The following is a 17,765-nucleotide window of genomic DNA, read 5'->3' on the forward strand; positions in this document are numbered from 1 at the left end:
TCAGTCCCATGGACTCCCTGGAAGATGAAACAGCAAATTTCTGACTATAGGAAAGCAAAATAAGAGCTCTTTGCTCTAAAGGGAAACTGAAATTTGTCAGTAGCTTACGTTCCATCTTTTCCACACATTTCTACACAAGGAGACAAAATGTTCAAATGACCAGTTTTCACTGTGAAACTCAGATTAACATAGCTGGAATTAATTTGATGCAATCAAATAGACAATAGCGACAATTACCATATTTAGCAAGGACTGAATGAATGTCTATAGATGAGATGTCTTATCTTCTTCATCTTCTCTTTTTTCCACAAAATAAAAATAATTTAGAAGAGAGAAGAAGCAACTAGGGTAGCCAGCTTGCAGGAACAGCAGTGCAGGAGACACATCATCTGCAGCAACTGGTCTTTGGTAGAGCTGGGCATTACAACTTAATATTCTTCTTAGTTTGAAGAGGAGACAGAAAATAAATAAAAAGTAGCAACTGTGTCAGTTGTTGTGCATAGCCCTAAACTTAGGCATAGGAAGAATCACTGTTTATAAATCATAAATAAACGGCACATAATTCAGCATTCAAGTATAACCTATGGGGCACAGCAAAGGTTATCAAGTGACCTTCTGTCTGCTAACAACATAGGAAGCAGGCAATGGCTTTGGTAGAACTGAGCACAGGCTGCTCTGTGGGAATCACCTAATCATTAACTTCTTAATGACTTAATAAACTAACTGCTGGATGAACAGCAGTTCTGCAAGTCAAAAACCAAAACAGTGCAAGTGAATGAAAAGGACACCCTTTTTTATTTTTTTTGTAGGCTGCTCAAACTTTCAGAAATTTAGAAGAGAACTATTTTATTTGCACCACTTAGCTGAAGCCCTAACCAACTTCACCATAAAGTGAACTAGGCTCCATTACCAGGAGATTGCTGGGGAGGAGAAGAGGGAAAAGCATGCTCTACAGTAGATAAATATCACCTCTGACCTTCTGCTCACTTCTCCTGCAGCGTCCTGCTTCGCACACTGAACCAGGAAATAGTTGAACAGATACAAGTAAAATTGTGAAGACTGAGTCAGAAGACAATAGTTAAATAAATACCAGTTAAACCACATACCGTAGATATGTCTTGTAGTACTGGGAAATGAGTATTGCCTAAGGCTGTTCCAGATATTGCATCCACCTGCAAATATTTGCTGCTGGCTAGAGCTCAGCACATACACTCTCACCAGCAGTGTCAGAACTTCACAAAATATTGCAGAAAAGAAAGAAAAAGTAAGTTAGCTTAATACACAGTACAATAAAGTACTTATTTGTTTTAATCACCAAAAGGATATAATGCCTGGTTGGGGGATTTTTTTAGTTTGAATGCTTGGTGATTTTTTTAAAGGACATTATGTGATTATAAAGTTAGTTAAGGATACAGCTTTTTTTTCCCCCCAAGTATTTTAGGCTTTCTATTTCATGAATATAGAGCTGATTATTAGCTTTAACGTCGATATTTTACTATGAATGTACAGCAGACATCAGAAATTAGAGTGTCATGTAAGAGTTAGGCACACACAATAAAAGTTCAGAAGCAATTATACTTTCATTACATAGTCTCAAAATCACATAAAAATATGCTAAGACATTTATATTTTAGATCAACTACCTTTCAGCAATTGTGAAAAATCATTACAGCTGGAGAAAAAGAGAACAAGAAGATAATAATGCACATGGTGCTGGAGGACCTGATCATGAAAGTTTCGTCTTATGAAGAAACAGCTAAACACTTTACAACAATATTTCATCTGTAACTGTTAAGCTGGAAAAAAGGCCTGTTTCCAAATGGACTCACTACATAAAAGAATTTTTTTTTTACATCTGTTAGCTGGCTAATTTTTTTATCTTGAACTATCTCCCAGAAATTTTAACATGTCCCAAAGCAAGCTCTTGATAAATTACAAAGGAAAGTTTTCTTTTCTTTAATAAGAACAAAGGAGACTATTGTTGAGATCTATTATATACATACAATTACCTGCATTGTTATGCAGATTAAAGAACAAAGGCCAAACAGATCTAATTCCAGATCTTACAGCCCTGTCCCTTCCCATAATTAGGTCTTAAAATTGGATTTCAGTTAACACATTCACAATACCAATACCTACCAGTCCTTTGCATGTGCTTAAGAGATAGTTTCAATTATTCTAACATAGATGCAGCAATACATTTTACTCATCACTGATCTTTCAAGTGAACATGTTTGAGTTAATAGTACCAAAGTGTGGGGTTTTTTAGTTGGTTGTAAGAAGTCTTTAAATTAATACAAGGTTAATTAGAAAGAACACTTGGATAGTGAATCACTCACTTTAAAGAAATGCAAAGCAAACTTTCACAAAAAATTTCCTATTTTCTTCTTTCATCTCAGAAATAGGATTTTGAGCTACAGAGAGATATTGGATAAAATAAAAAAAAAAGTGTACTTTTATTCTGCAAATGTTAATGCTGCTCCTTTATTTCACATGAGAATATATCAGCCCCCTTTCTTCAGCTGTCAGATAGAACATCTATCAGAAACCCTGAGTTTAAAACACCAGGCCTCTGTCTGTGGCATCCACAGTATGCCAGCGAAAAAGGCCAGATCCTGACCTCAAAGCTGGGCTGCTTATTCCTCAAAGCTGAGTTGCTTATTTCTCCCTGGTGTCCAGTTGCATGGAACTAGACCCTAGAGATAAATTCCCCTCAAAGAGTTAGGCAAACTGAACCAAAGATAATGAACTTCCTCAAAGAGCGAGCTTTTTTTATTATTTTATGTGTGGGGTTTTGTTGAAAATATACATTTGCAAAGCCTGTGGGAAGGAAACTGTGTCTACACTTCCCATATTTCTCCTCTACAAAAAAAAGTATAAATCCATAAAAGGTGAAACCATCAAAGACCTCAGTAAACCAGGCACAGCCAGTAGGCAAAACAATCACATCAGAACAAGGGCATTTTTACTGGTAATGAACTTCTGGCCTAGTAATAAGAAGAAGCAGCTGACACTGCAAGAAGATGGAAAGAACACTAGAATTTAGAAAGTATAACTCACACAGCAGGGAAGACATGAACCTGACTCCAAACTTGCTTATAAATGGATGATTATAATATATGCAGTGTCAAGAAGACACTAGAATTCTCATATCTGCTTTCAGTAGAGAAAAAAAAACCTAAAGAAAACATAATTTGATGATCTAAAAGGACCCTACCACTATTGCTGTTCATTTTATTTCCTCCTCATTTGAGGTATTTATATGTATCTAAAGTTCCTGCAGAATATCAGAGAGCATGATCTCAAAAGGAGATAAACTCCCTTATTAATACAATACAATTGTACATATGTAAATCTGACACCAGTCACAGGTACCCATTTTTTCCCTTCACACTGTTTTTCACAACAAGTCACATTTTAATGTTTAAAAAGTACACTGTAACCATGGCATGTCTAATATTGTAATAAAACCACCAGCAAGGCTGAGTCAATCTCTTTTGATGCTTCCACACTGCTACTTTCTCCTAACATGCATTTCATCTGCATCCCAAGAGTAGAGGGACTTCTCTTTGTCAGCCAAAGATACATCTTGGTCTCAGAGAGGTCATTTGCCCCAAATCCCTGCCAGCACAGCAAACTGGTCCTCCTTCCTATCAGGGCTATTTTTCCTGTTCCAGATGTCACTGGTGGTGGAGGCCTCGTTCATTTTCAATTGGACACTATTTACCACTCCAGCATCCTCGCTGTCCTTTCCACTTCAAAACACACAGGCCACCTTGCACAAAGCAGAGCAAGTTTATACAAATAAAGACAAAGATGTGACCTCTTTTACTATGAATTCAGACAGTAACTAACAAGTCATCTGTACTTAACCTGATACAGGCTGCAGACAGATGAAACTAACTAAAATAATGTCTCACAATTTTCCCCTTCACCCTTCTTAGCATGGTATCTTTGGCAAAATTAAGTTCAAAATTTCAAGGGAACTGTCTGGGAACCAGTTGTCTGAGCCACTTTGGGCACAAGGAAACCCTGAGGAGGAAAGGCAGCAAAAAGAAGCAACCTCTATTTACCTACAGTGACTACTGCCACGGCAGGCACAATAAGTTCTACAGGGAAGCAGCAGAAAGCTTTCCCAGTCTGTAAAATCACAGATGGTCCCATGCTTTTCTCTGTCTGTAGGCTGGGCTGTCACAAAACTCAGCTGTTGTCTTCTCTGGCTGTGGCCTGCTGCCCCATTCTTTGAAGCATCCTCCTGTCTCAGGAGTCAATATAGCGCTCACAAACCAATCCTCTGGGTGGGCATCCTTTGCATGGCTGTCTCCTTATTTCCAGGAGAGTTGGTAGAATTTATAATCTGAAAAAGAGTACTCAAAAGTAGATATGTAGAAATAGACAGCAGTGACCTGTTCATGTGTGTATATAAGAAAATAAACAAGGATCCTCTAACTTACTAGAATCCAAGTACACAAGAGGAAATAATGACAGAAAGCTCAATGTAAGCTCCACCATGATGGGGAATGCAGAAACAAATGTCACCATTCCTGTACACAAATACCCTCCAGAGACATTCACAAAACCATCAGCAAACAGAGCAAGATGTGTAACACCATAACCTTGGCTAGGAGTCCTCCTACAGGTATGCAGACCCCTATATTCCCACCCATCTACCAAGACATCCACAAATGATTAATCTTGACAAACTCTATTTAAAAAAAAAAAGCAAACATTAAAAAAAATCCTGCTGAACCAGTAAAAGCAGGGGCTTTTAAATATGCATTTAAAGCCATGCCAAGCTACAATCTCTCAATGACCAAGGACAGGCTGCATTTCCATAAGCAACCCCTCTTAGAAGAGCACTCCTGTGCAGGTACAAGCTAGGTTCAGCCCAACAGCTTGCAACCTGGCAGACACAAAGAAAACCCTACCAAAATATTGCCAAAAGGAAGTAAGTAACTAATCTGAGAATGCACCTAATCACAGAGCCAGCTATGTTGTAGATACAAATACAACAGCCTAACAATGACAAGCTTCCAGGCACTCACGCCCCTCCACTCACCTGAAGAGACTCTTACATGTCTCCCTTGCCCTTTCTCAAGCACCCACAGCCTCCAACATTGATACACTAACAGACTGTATCTGCTTAGTAGGCTACAACACACTGTAATTGACAGTAAAGCTCTGGACCTGATGTTCAAGTCTTCAGTTGATACTTTTACTGTCTCAGAAGCAAAAATTTCTTACATTCAATTGGGGAAATAGAGATGAAGTTCACACAAATTATTCCTCATCGTCAATCTCTAGCCCATACAGTACACAGAAAACAGTACTATAGTATGTAGACAGCATTCTCCTGCACACCACCAAGCTAAACCCAACAACCAAAAAACCATTAAGACCTTCGAATAAACAAAACACCCAACCCTACATGTAAAAAAAAACCTCCCACATTCTCAACTCTAAAGTAGAAGCCCAGATGCAGTACACAACAAAAACTTTGCATGCATTAGGAAGTTGCTAATTACATACTAGGTATTTCTTTTATTTGTTCAGTTTGGTTAAAACCCTACAAAACAATGAGAAAAGTCAGAAGCATACCAAACAAATGGGAGGCACAAGAAGAATGGGAAAAGGAGACTGAGAACAAGCAGATGGGCAGCACTGGAGAGAAAACAACTTCGAGGCATTGGATAGGAGAGTCTGAAGGTGATCCTTACAGTAGTCCCTTCTCCTCCCCAAAGCAGTACTCATGTCAAACACAGGCCTTAGCCCTCTTCCCCACACATACCAACTGGATTTGAAGCACCATGTAAAGCTAAGATCAGTTACAGACCCCACAGGTCGGGTACCATGGCAGATACCAGCATCATTCCTTCTTCCATATATAGCTGTAGTTAAAATTTCTTCTATTCTGAGATGCAGTTAAAAGCACCTTTTATCCAACTACATTACTACAGGTGGAGAGAGAGGCTTTCATATGTGGGCTCTTGGCATCTTCACACGGAGCGCAAAAAGAAAAGAGCGATGGTTGGACTATGTGGTTTCCAATATCAAGGGATTCTTCCAATTTCCTGGTGATGGTAGGAAAATAACCTTAACTGCATTCTGTGACGTGACAAATGCAACAACATTTATGGAAACACATGGACATATCTTTCCCTGCCTTTTCCACTGGATGCCCAAAAATGGCACAAAAGATAACTAAATGAGGCCATGAATTTATCAGTTCAGATCTGGATGGATTCCATATACATGCCCATTCTTTGCTGGATTACAGAAATACTTTTCCCACTTAATCTTGGATTTTCTCCTGGAATCTTGGATTAATAGCACCAGAAGGCCTGTTTATGTGCAGATACATTTGGGAACAGCTGGAAAGCACTTAGAGAAAAGCCTTGGTGCAGCCTTCCAGAGAAGTGCATCTGTTTTTTTCTCTTTCTGCACATGCCTGATCACTCTTTCCCCCACCGCTTTTTAACACTTCATATTAGCACATGCTTACCTACATTTTGTTGTCTTCCCTTCCCTCCCCTCCATTAAAGTCCTCCCCTGCACAGTCATCTTCTGCTGAAAATTAATTTCCTACTGATAGCTCCAAGTAAGGTAAGGTTCTCTTTGACTCTCCCATTCCTACTTAGCAGTAGGCCATCTCTGAAAGAGAAAATTCAACTAGCTTGTCCTACACTTCCAGCAACCTTTCTTCATGTTCCAGGTACTAATTACATTCAAATTCTGGAGTCTGACTAAAAGCAGTCACATTGGGCTAACAACCAGATGTGCAGCCACTGACTGTTTTAACAGTTTTTCTCCCCTTTGCTCATATTGAGAACCTTCTTTCAAGCAGGCAAGCATAAACCCCAAATAAACAACATGAGACAGGCTTCACACCTACAAATATCAAATTTCCAGTTGCCAGTCACTCCCTAATATTGTCAAAATGCTTACTCGATCATACACTGTAATTCTAGTAGAAAGAAGGAAATGCATAAATTAAAATTATATGGATTATGCCCTACACAATGAACAACCAAAGATTTTAAAACAGTAGCAACTTTGCTCATATTTAGAAACTCCAACCAAAAAAAAAATTACAAGCCATGAAAATACACAACAAAGACTTGCATGTATCTCATATAATTGAGGAAGTACTAATAATAGAATGGCTGTTTGCACAGGCAACATTTCCACTGTGGGCCTGAATTCTAGATCTCAAGCAGGCAGACGATATTTTGTTGTGTGTTGCTGGCTGGAGACTCAAAGTATTGGAAATATCTGAGTGTGCTGCAATGTGCAGCCAGCCTATGATGCTAAGGAAGCACTATGCACATCCATGCCACACAGAAAACAAAGCATCTATTGAGTACTGCAGAAGGTGCTGTTGTTGTGAGGGACACAAAGAAGCACAGGAAATCAACCTGTGCTGCAGTTTAGACAAAAACGAAAGTCCTTGCACTTCAGCATCAACTACCAATCATCGCATAAAAATAATTTCTCCTAAGAGATGAAAAGTGTATTTCTAAGCTACTTTAACAGAAGCAAAATCAGTTCACAGCTACAGCTTCCCTTACTGGTCTGTGCTGTGTATGTTCAGGCCCGCTCAGGTCTTCAGATCAGCAATGTTCATACCCATGCTTCAGCGGCCTTTAAAGGTTTTACCCCAGAAGTGCATGTACAGCAGCAGCAACAGAGCCTCACAATTCTCAAGCTTTATTATTTTTAAAACCTCTAAATGAGCTATATGTAGACCTGTCATAAAGTATATGCAAAATATTTTTGTTAAATAGTACTTACTATTAACTTTTTCTTGCATATGCTGAAGATAACACAGAATGATTTCCCAAACTAAAATTTAGACTACTATACAGGAGAAGAATCAAAAGACTGATTAAAGATGATTAATAAGGACCAATAGATAGCAGAAATTATCTTATATCCAACATACACACATGGCAAGCCCCCATCTAAGATAAGATGGTTCTTCATTTAAACTCCTCAGTTGGAAATTCAGACCAGTAATTAAGTCATAATCCTATATAATCAACTCACACAGTATCAGTAGTTCTGTGCATGGAATAAGCTGTAAGAACAAGCTATTAGGTCCACATAAATGGCATTTATAATTCTAAGCACCAAAACCGGCACACAAACACTAGAGTTTAGGTTGCTCTTTTAGTAGTAGATGTTAGTTGTATCACTAATGTGACCATTCCCAATAAAAACACACAGAGTAATATTTGTTTTTTAACAACTTCAACCTTGCCCACTATGCTGTAATTCATCAAAAATAAGGAAGATGCTTATCCTTGAGTAAAAGACACCACAGAAAGATCATATGCCCATCACACCACTCCAGGGCTGCCATGACACAACCATTCCACAGCTCAGTCTGCTTCCCAGTCCTTGCATGTGTTTGGGTTCACAAAGCTGTCTGTGTGAGGAGCTCTGTCCCTTCACTGACCCCACAGTCATCTGAAAGGCAATGCAGAGGCCAGATCCAGCCAAGAGACACTTCCATCCAACCCACTGTCTTTCCACTCAGGGGCCGCCTGGGAGATGGCAGACAAGAGGCAATAGTTCTTACTGGCAACACACAAAGTCCAGCTCGTGCCGCATGGCTGACAGTCCTGCCACCTCCTGCCATCTTCTTACACCAGCTAAATACCTCCCCCAGCCACATCCCTGTACCTGAGCACGTGCCACACCACAAACAATACCTGCCCACCCTAACATCTGCCTAGGCAAAGAACACAACACAAAGAGCAAAACCGTGCCCTATCACAGAACATCCTGATTTTTAGAGGGCAAAGCCATGTGAACACTACTTGGATTGGGCAACAAGACTATGTGCTTAAAGCCAGGATTCCATCCAAGCAAGGTTTTATTCTGCACCCTTATTGCTTATGGGCTATATAAACACATATTTTCACACGTGAGTTATCCCACCCTACTTGCCATAAATGGCCACAGGGAAATTTAGTCATTTCAAATGAGGGGTTCATTTGCAGAATCACATCATCAGCGAGTACTCAGTTTACATTCTATTTCTCTAAGGACAAAGCTCCTAAGGGGCCTTTCTCCCCACCTCTCTGTAAATCAAGCAAGTACTCCTAATGTGCAGAACTTCACCAGGTGCTGATCAGCACTAGTTAAGAAGTCTGATAAATGGAGACTTCCTTGCATCAGCCTTCACATTCAGAGGTATGCCTAAAGCCACAATTAAGACTGTTGTCTTTTCAATTTTCAGTAATGACACCCATGAGCCAGGGAGCTCTCACCTAAAATTATGAGCCACACCCAAATCTGCAGATCTCACCTGTGTTCCATAGCATGTTGATGTGAGCTCTGACACCATCAAGGATTACAAGACCTACCTGAGGGTCTGCAGCTGGGACCACGGATGATGAATGCACAGCTATAACTACATATAATGGAGGAGGGTCCATTTTTTCTTCATGTTATCCAATTAAGACCCCGACTTATAGAACATTAGAAGTAGATCATTATGTTACAAGATTTCACACCCAGCTTGAGAAGAAAAACTACAAACAACAGAGGTCATGGTAGGCAGATGCTGCAAGGCTACATCCAAGGACAATCCAGGCCTACTGTGAGCTTTGACAAAATGCTGGAATACTTTGATACCAAATTCAGTTTCAGTTCTTTTTCAGAAGAGATTTTTAAACCTAGGCTTAGTACAACAACAATGATGGAATGACAAAACACTGCAAGGTACCTCAAACTGAAAGAGACACAAAAGGAACAGAAAGCAAAGATTTACAGCAATCACTGGCTGCAATTGCAAGCTGGTGCCAATGTAAGATAAGGAAAAAACAGTTAAACTAAAGCAGTGGTCCAGTCCTGCTCTGAAGCTCTCAAGCAGAAGTGTCATCGCAAAATACTGAGTACCTTGACCCATAGCAACACACATTCACACCTCTGTAGCAGAAACCGTTAATGCAGAGACGCCAAACAGGTACATCTGGAAGCAAAAGTTCAACAAGCCCCAAAACGTTAGAGTTCACAGCAGTCATGAGTGTTCCTACGGGAACACTGGAAAGCTATCAGCTGAGAGAAGCACGGGGTGAAAGTCTACGACAGTACGCTGTGAGTGGGTCACCTGGCAAGCGCTTCTGATTTACATCACTGAAAGGCGTTCTTGGAAGAACATCCTGAAACACACCTGGGAACCTCGAACCCAAGCGTGCCGGCCTCCTGCTGACCTGCACCGCCAGGTGTACTCGTTCCGCACATAGCAGGATTTTCCCGTGGAAACTCCACACCGAACCTGAAGGCTGTAGCCCAGTGGGTGATGCGGACCACCGGCAAAGCCAATGCGCAAATAACCTATTACTAATTAACCAGTACCGACACGAGGAAGACAGGCTACAATGCTGGGAAGACGCGAGCCGTCCCTGTTCTACCTAGGGCAGCTTTCAGGAAGATAAATAACCGGGGCAGTCTCATGCTCGGAAAGCACTCACGCCGCTGTACCGCAGAGTCGTACTGCTGCGGCCAGGCGGGGCTCCGACCCCCGGCGGCGGGCGGAGAACGCCGGGGGAGCCCGAGGCCGCGGGGAGCCCGCCCCAGGTGAGCGCCGCCTCCGCCGAGCCGCGGCCCCCCAGCCTCCCCTTCCCTCCCCGGGCGGCACCGGCGGAGCCGCAGCGACACAAAGCCCGAGCTCCGGCCGCACACCTGCCCCGCCGGCCACCCCTCCCCGCAGCGCGGCGGGCACCGCCGCTGGGCAGCCCCAGCGGGGGCAGGTGCGACAGACCCCCGCCTCCCGCACCTCGGTCTCACCTCGGCCAGCAGCAGCAGCAGCAGAAGGCAGGGTAGGGGCAGCGGCAGCCGCCTCATGGTGGCGGAGAGCGCTCCCCGCTGCGCGCACGGCCGCTCAGCCCGATGCCGCCTCCCCCGGAGACATGGCCGGGCTGCCGCCCCGCACCGCCCGGCGGCACGGCCCTCCCCGCGCCCCGCCCGCCGCCGCTCCCTCCAGCGCTGCCCGCCCCAAGGAAAGGCGGGGGGATGGAGACGCGGGGGGATCCCTGCACAGGGCGGAGTGAGGGGGCGAACAGGACAGCGACTGCTGGAAAACCAAGCCGATCACCTCCCTCCTTTACCGCCACTCCTCGCCCAGGTCTTAAATGGCCGTCTTGCAGCGGGCGAAGGGTCTGCGGCTGGCGCTTCCCCGCCTTCACCCCTCCCTCTCTCCCTCCCGGCATCTGACATCTCCCCCAACCAGGCCGGCTGAGGAAGTGGCTCCCTCCGAAAGTTTCCCGGCCTCCGTGCGCACCCCGGATGGAGCGGCTCCGCGGGGAGCGCCCCGGCGCTGGGACGGTGCTCGGGGGCCGGCGATGCGCAGACGGATCGGCGGTGACGCGGGGTTAACCCCGCCGGGAGGCGAGCGCTGCGGTGGCCGCGGCCACACACGGCCCCGGGCGGGTAAGGGTCAGCCGACCCTGGCCGAGGGGATGGCGGGTTTGCCGCAGTGAGTGGCTCCGCTTGTTGTACCATCCATCACCCCCACGCAATTTCCCCCAAAAAAATCCCGTCCCCCTCTAGGCACTGGTTTGGACATATTTTATCCATGCCATGAAAGGGGACATGACATCATCAAATGCAATCACTTAATTTACTTCCCCGGCTAAATGCACTGCTTCACGTTTCATTCATCTTGGATGAGCAAAAAGGAAAAGCAGGGACATTTTACAGAGTGTATCTTTAATTGCGGAAACACTGCCAGTCCTCATTTACTCAAAAGTTTTGAGCTCACATGTTTGTAATTTCCCTGTCTTCTGAGCCCTCAAAACATATGAGTAACATTAAGGAAGCAACTATTTCAACAGGAGTTCATGGGAAGACTCAGAAGAATAAGGACATTGGGTTTGTTCAGCGTGGAAAAGAAGACTCCAGGGAGTCCATATTACAGCTTTTCAGTACTTAAAGGGGGCTTGCAAGAAAGATGGGGACAGACTTTTTAGCAGGTCCTATTGCGACAGGACAAGAAGTAATTGTTATAAACTAAAAGACTATCTATTCAGACTAGATATAAGGGAGAAATGTTTTACAATGAAAGTGGAGAATCACTGGAACAGCTTACCCAGAGTAGTTGTAGATGTACCATCCTTGGAAACATTAAAGATCAGGTTGGACACAGCTTTGAGCAATGTGACAGAGTTGAATATGTTCCTGTTTGTCATAGAGGGGTTGGACAAGATTGCATTTAAAGGTCCCTTCTAACCCAAACAGTTCTATGGTTCTGTAAGGGCACACATATACCTTACTGTTTGGAAGGCTGAGACTTAGGACTGGAGTTAGTGGAGGGGCATCCCTTCACATCAGTAAGATTCACAGGAAATAGATAATTACCTCAGAATACTTAGGAAAAGTATTTTTTAAATGTTAGGCGATAAACACTATACAAAAACCATTAATAAAGCCACCTTTTCTACACTTTCTATTCAGTGCAAAGCACCTGAGAATTGTTTCCCGACTGAAGACTCCTCCTGGTAAACCACACAAACTGACAGAAGTCTCACTGGCTGCAGTGCTGACATAACTTCACCAGATCAGACCCTATCATTTGGAACTTACAGCTCTGAACTCTTAAAATAAATCCCTTGTAGCTGCTCCCTGTGCCTGGTCAGAGCCCCAGTGGATCTAAGTTGCCAAACTGCAGCTTCTGGCCAGGCCAGGTTCCATTGTCTGGGTTTCATCTAAAGTGCAGTGCAACTGACTGCCTTCCTGGGTGACAATGCACAACTGCACTTGAGCAAGCACACTTGGTCATCCTTGACTCCAGCCCAGCAAGAACAATGTGTGACTTTTTTAATTGCATGCTTTTTCAGTACAACAACCTAGTAACTAATACAGTTGCCCTTGAAATTCAGTGAGAATCTCTGCACTGGTGTAAGCAGTAATGGCAGCCAGCCCTGAAAGAAAAAAATGAAACAAATTTACAAAAATTAAAAAGCACTGAGCAAGAAGTGGGATTCTGATCTTGCTGAAATTTCTAATTATCTCCAAACTGATGTTGCCATCCCCAAACTCTAAACATCCCTGGCCTCTCAAGTTCACTCATTCTTCTTAAGAACAGAATCCAATTTTGAAGCAAGGAGAATTGTATTTCTATGTTAATTCCTTGCTCCAGAGAGCAACTGGGCAGCTACATCACTATTACAGGAAGCAAAGTTCCTTTCACCACACCATGTCTGTCTGGTTCCAGTATAACTGGTGAGGCTTTTCACATACAAGCTACATGGAATCTGTGATTAATTACTTTCTCATTGACACTTGTGGCAGAGTGTATGTCATATGATGGCTTGTATGTCAATTACCTGAACCAGGAGGCCTATGAAGTTCTGTGACGGACTCATATCTAGAGCATTCAAAATAGTAGAGGACTGCATTAAATTTGCTTATAGAAATAACAGATTCTGATAAAATGTTTCTCAAGACTGTTTAAAATTCTGGTAGGAGTGTTCCAAAAAAGCTTTTCTGACTACATTTTTGAGAGCTCCACGGTGAAAGACTCACACGTGTTCCTGATTGTTTCCTTGGTTCAATGACTGTTCTCTTTATAGCATGCTCTGGTTCACTGCTGGCTGTTCAGACCTCAGGAAAGAGCTGGATCTCAAAGAGCTGTGAATCATGGCAGAATCGGACTTCCCATGCTGAAAATGGAAAAGAGAAATTAAAAGCCAAATTTGTTAGTCTTCCAGGTGCTAATTGTTCAACAGCAATAACCATCACCACACAAACAATTTCCTAGGAATTAGAGGCTCAAGATTGCATTTCATGCCACAGGCTCTTCACAGCTTGTTACTGATCTGCTGGAAATTCCCTGAATTACAATGGCTATTGCCTAATTGTTTCTATACGTGAGTTTTGTTTATTCTGCAGGCTTTTATTAAAGCCGTATGTGTGACAGGCTTATAAAACTGGGTAGGTGTTGCTCCTGGGCTAAAGCTTCTGTTATACTTTCATCTGTAAGTTAATTTGTGCATCTGAGTCATAAAACCTCTTTAAAAGGAAGCATCAGAAAGAAGTGTTTCCACATCCTTATGATCAAGTTTTTGAACAAGAGACCTAAGTTTAAAAGTCACCTTGGGCCCCTACACACAAATCCAGGAAGAACATGCAGGCATATTACTTATGGGTGCTCTAGTTTGCACCACAAGGTAGACTACTAATGCTCTGGGTAGAGAGAAAGGGAAGACTGTAAAAATACAGTGACTCAAAGCTGCCCAACTTGGAGAAGTTACCCTGGATGATAATACTTGTCTTTCACTGAGACTGGCAATAGAATATGCTTTAAAAAATTAAAATTACTATGGCATACTACATTTAACTGCATAGCACAACCAGCCTTGATCACAATAGTGTATCCTCATTAGTTATTCCCAGTTTCATTTAACAGCTCAATGTGCGGTGTCAGCCAGAAGCATCAAATTGTTGAGCACACCTAAGGAAGGGTGTGGAGAACAAAGCAGAGAGCATTGTTTTGCCAATGCATAAAACCAAGTTGCACCCACATCCTGACTAACGCTCTCAGCATTGCAAGAGGACATAATAGACTGAGGAAAGGTAGCGAGAAGGGCAGATAAAGTGATGTGGATGATGGTGCATCTGTCTTACCAGGGAAGCCTTAAAAAGCTGAGATTTTTCAATTAAAAGAGGAAAAGGCTTCCTGGAAATAAGATGAATGAAAAACTTGTTCAGTAAATCCCATTTAACAGATATAATAAAGTACTTGTTTCCATAGCAGGCAATGAGCTTGCAAAATATGTAGTCACAGAAGGTTTTAAAGGCAAACAGTATGAGTGGTTCCAAAAAGAGAGTAGACAAATTCATGGACAACATGTACAGAAACAGGGAGAAGGCAGAGATGAGTCTACAACATTTGGATGCTGGGAATGGTACTCAGCAGTCAGTCAGGTTTGTTTGCACTTTCTAAACAGAGTCTCCTAATGTCACTGCTGGAGATGGGATATTGAGTTGGATGGATTCATCACTGACTGAGCAAGTAGCACATTCCTTAGCTGCTTAGAGCAGCAACATCCAAACCAGTGTAAAATAAGCATATAGCATATATAGGCATATAGCAAGAAACAAGCGTTCTACCATTTACCTTGCTACCTCAGCAAGACAGGTAAAGTGGAATAGCTTATGTTACTATTGTCAGTCACAAGGGAGGAAGCACTCTGTGCTACAATTTCAGACTGAGGTCTAGCAAATGCACTGAGTTTTGGTTGTCCTTGCAAGTCCTCAGATTCAGACATTATGGGACTTCTGTTACTCAAATAGAATGCCAAATGAACTTCTGTCCTGTCCATCCTTGCTCAGTGCCTTGAAGCTACATAAGCCCAAAGTGCTCCTTCTAGTTGATACTGGTCTGGCTCTTATTTACACCACTTCTAAACTTAAGAGAGTCCTTCAGGCTTCCATGTACCACTGAACCCAGAGATGAGTCTTTTAGGAACAACTCATAAAGCAGTAGTACAAGTCCCTTTTACATTGCAACAGAGGAATGAGGGAAGAATAAACTAAACTGTACAGCTACACAGTGCACAGCATTGTCCCAGGAACAAATGCAGTTCTAATACTTCTAAATAACCAAAGGTCTTTATAGTAGAGGGATTCTTTGATGTTCGTTTTGGGGTTGGTTTTTGTTGGTTTTTTTTTTACATATACACAAAAGTAGTAACAGAAGAGAATATAAATTGGTACAAATATATTTTGGTTTATGTATTCGTAGTTCAAATGGGAGATCACAGCACAGAATTCAGTCTCCTTGTGTGAGCTCATCAGGGACATGATAAATACATGACAGTAAATTCAAAATTCTCCTTGAGAGCAGAGCAGTCCATAGGAAAGATGTTACACTCATGGAAAGGTTAGTGAGATGAATGTCTTCATGAGTGCTGAGGACCTTCTTGGAGTGTCAACCTGAAGGCAGAAATCAAAGAATTTACAGCAAACACTACACTAACCTCAGCAGCAGCTTTGATGGAAAAGCAGAAGGTGGCTAAATACCACATCTGGGGATGGTCCCACTATAACAAGTGATGCAGAAAGTTTTCAGATGTTGGATGTGATTCTAACCTAGTTTCTGCTGGCACAAGCTCTCCACAGCCTGTAGCTGCAAGGGGTACTGCTCTGTTGTATTTTAACTCCTAAACAGTATTTTTTAAATTTTTTTTTCCTCACAAGGAATTAAAGGTGCATTGAGCTACTGGCAAAGCCATCTTTCAGATGGAGGGGAAAATAGACATGATATTCAAAGAAAACATGTCACTTTTTAACAATGAGAGTAAAGTTAACTTGTGTTCTGGTTAGGCCAAGTTTGGGATGGTTTTATTTAGACTAAGGGCAAGAAGAAAGACAGTTTTTTGATGTGATGGTGGCCAGAAAACAACCAAACAAACTGAAAACAAGTTTTTATGTTTGTTTGTTTTGTTTTTTTTTTACACAACTTTTGAAAAGACTTCCATGTGCAGTAACTGAAAATGACTTTTTGGAGGTGGGTAAAACCTTCAATCCATAAAGTTCAGTCAGTGGCCAGCTTCCTTTTTGTGTGAAGGCGGGTGGGTGGGAGGATACCTTTCACATAAAAATTGAATGGAAAATATTCATTAAAACCCCACAGACTGGCACACTCCAAAGCACTAAGTCACCGCTGTGCCCTGGCAGTCAGGAAGGCAAATCATGTCCTGGGGTGCATTAGACAGAACACCATCAGCCAGTCCAGGGAAGTGATTGTCCTGCTCTGCTCTGCACTGATGCAGCCTCACCTAGAGTTCTGGGAGCACTTTTGGGTGCTACAGTATAGGAAAAATATAAAGTAGCCTTCCAAAGAAGGGTTGTGAAGATGGTGAAGGGCCTGGAGGGGAAGCCGTACAAGGAGTGGCTGAGGTCTCTTGGCTTGTTCAGCCTGAAAAAGACTGAGGTGAGACCTCATATTGGTCTACAGCTTCTTCACATGGGGAAGTGGGGGGCAGGCACTGATCTATTCTCTCTGGTGACTCCAGGGAATGGCATGAAGCTCTGTCAGGGGAGATTTAGGTTGGATATCAGGAAAAGGTTTTTCACCCAGAGGATGATTGGGCACTGGAACAGGCTCCCCAGAAAAGGGGTCACAGGACCAAGCCTGGCAGAGTTCAAGAAGCATTTGGACAATGCTCTTAGGCACATGGTATGATTTTTGGGGTTCTCCTGTGCAGAGCCTGGAGATGGACTTCAGTGATCCTTGTGAATCCCTTTCAGCTCATGATATTCTATGATTCTACAGCACCTGACCTACCTCTAACACAAGAGGACATTTTTGTAAGTGTCTCAAGTTCAAACAGACACCAGCCTTTTAAACAGGTCATCTTCTACACAGAAATGAAGGGACTCTGTTCCAGAAGGAAAGAAGTCATGATCCTATAGCCTGTCTCACAAATGCAAGGTCCCATGTAATCACTGGGCTACTGCCATGAGTCACATAATGGGTTGCAAAGGACTCTAACACAATAAGTATACATCAGAGTTTTACTCAGACTTGAAGAAAGGGCAAGAGCAAAGCTGTGCCCAGTATAGGCAGTCCCTGTAGTATTACCAAAGGGCACAGCCATAGCTGAGCTGCCCCACACAGAAGAGAGAGTTCCGAGGTGGCATTTAGAGCCAGGAAGCAGTGACTGGCAGGATTTTGAGAAACACCAAAAGCTGGCAGCCTGTGCAGCTTTCCCCTTCTCCACCTGCCAATTTTTTTGTTCTTGTCTCCAAGC

General features: G+C 42.8%; 1 protein-coding gene across 2 annotated transcripts in view; it reads right to left on the reverse strand.

Annotated features, from left to right (window-relative positions):
* Positions 1 to 10,943, reverse strand: part of PTPRJ (protein tyrosine phosphatase receptor type J) — a 72,396-nt gene extending 61,453 nt beyond the window's left edge. For both annotated transcript variants that reach the window (XM_071558838.1, XM_071558837.1), the window contains exon 1: positions 10,798 to 10,943. In XM_071558838.1, coding sequence (XP_071414939.1) covers positions 10,798 to 10,854 — 57 coding nt within the window. In that variant the 5' untranslated portion in view covers positions 10,855 to 10,943. The remainder of the gene's footprint in view (positions 1 to 10,797) is intronic.
* Positions 10,944 to 17,765: the final 6,822 nt, after the last annotated feature.

This window comes from Pithys albifrons, chromosome 6 (genome assembly GCF_047495875.1).
Source record: "Pithys albifrons albifrons isolate INPA30051 chromosome 6, PitAlb_v1, whole genome shotgun sequence".
Lineage (NCBI taxonomy): Eukaryota > Metazoa > Chordata > Aves > Passeriformes > Thamnophilidae > Pithys > Pithys albifrons.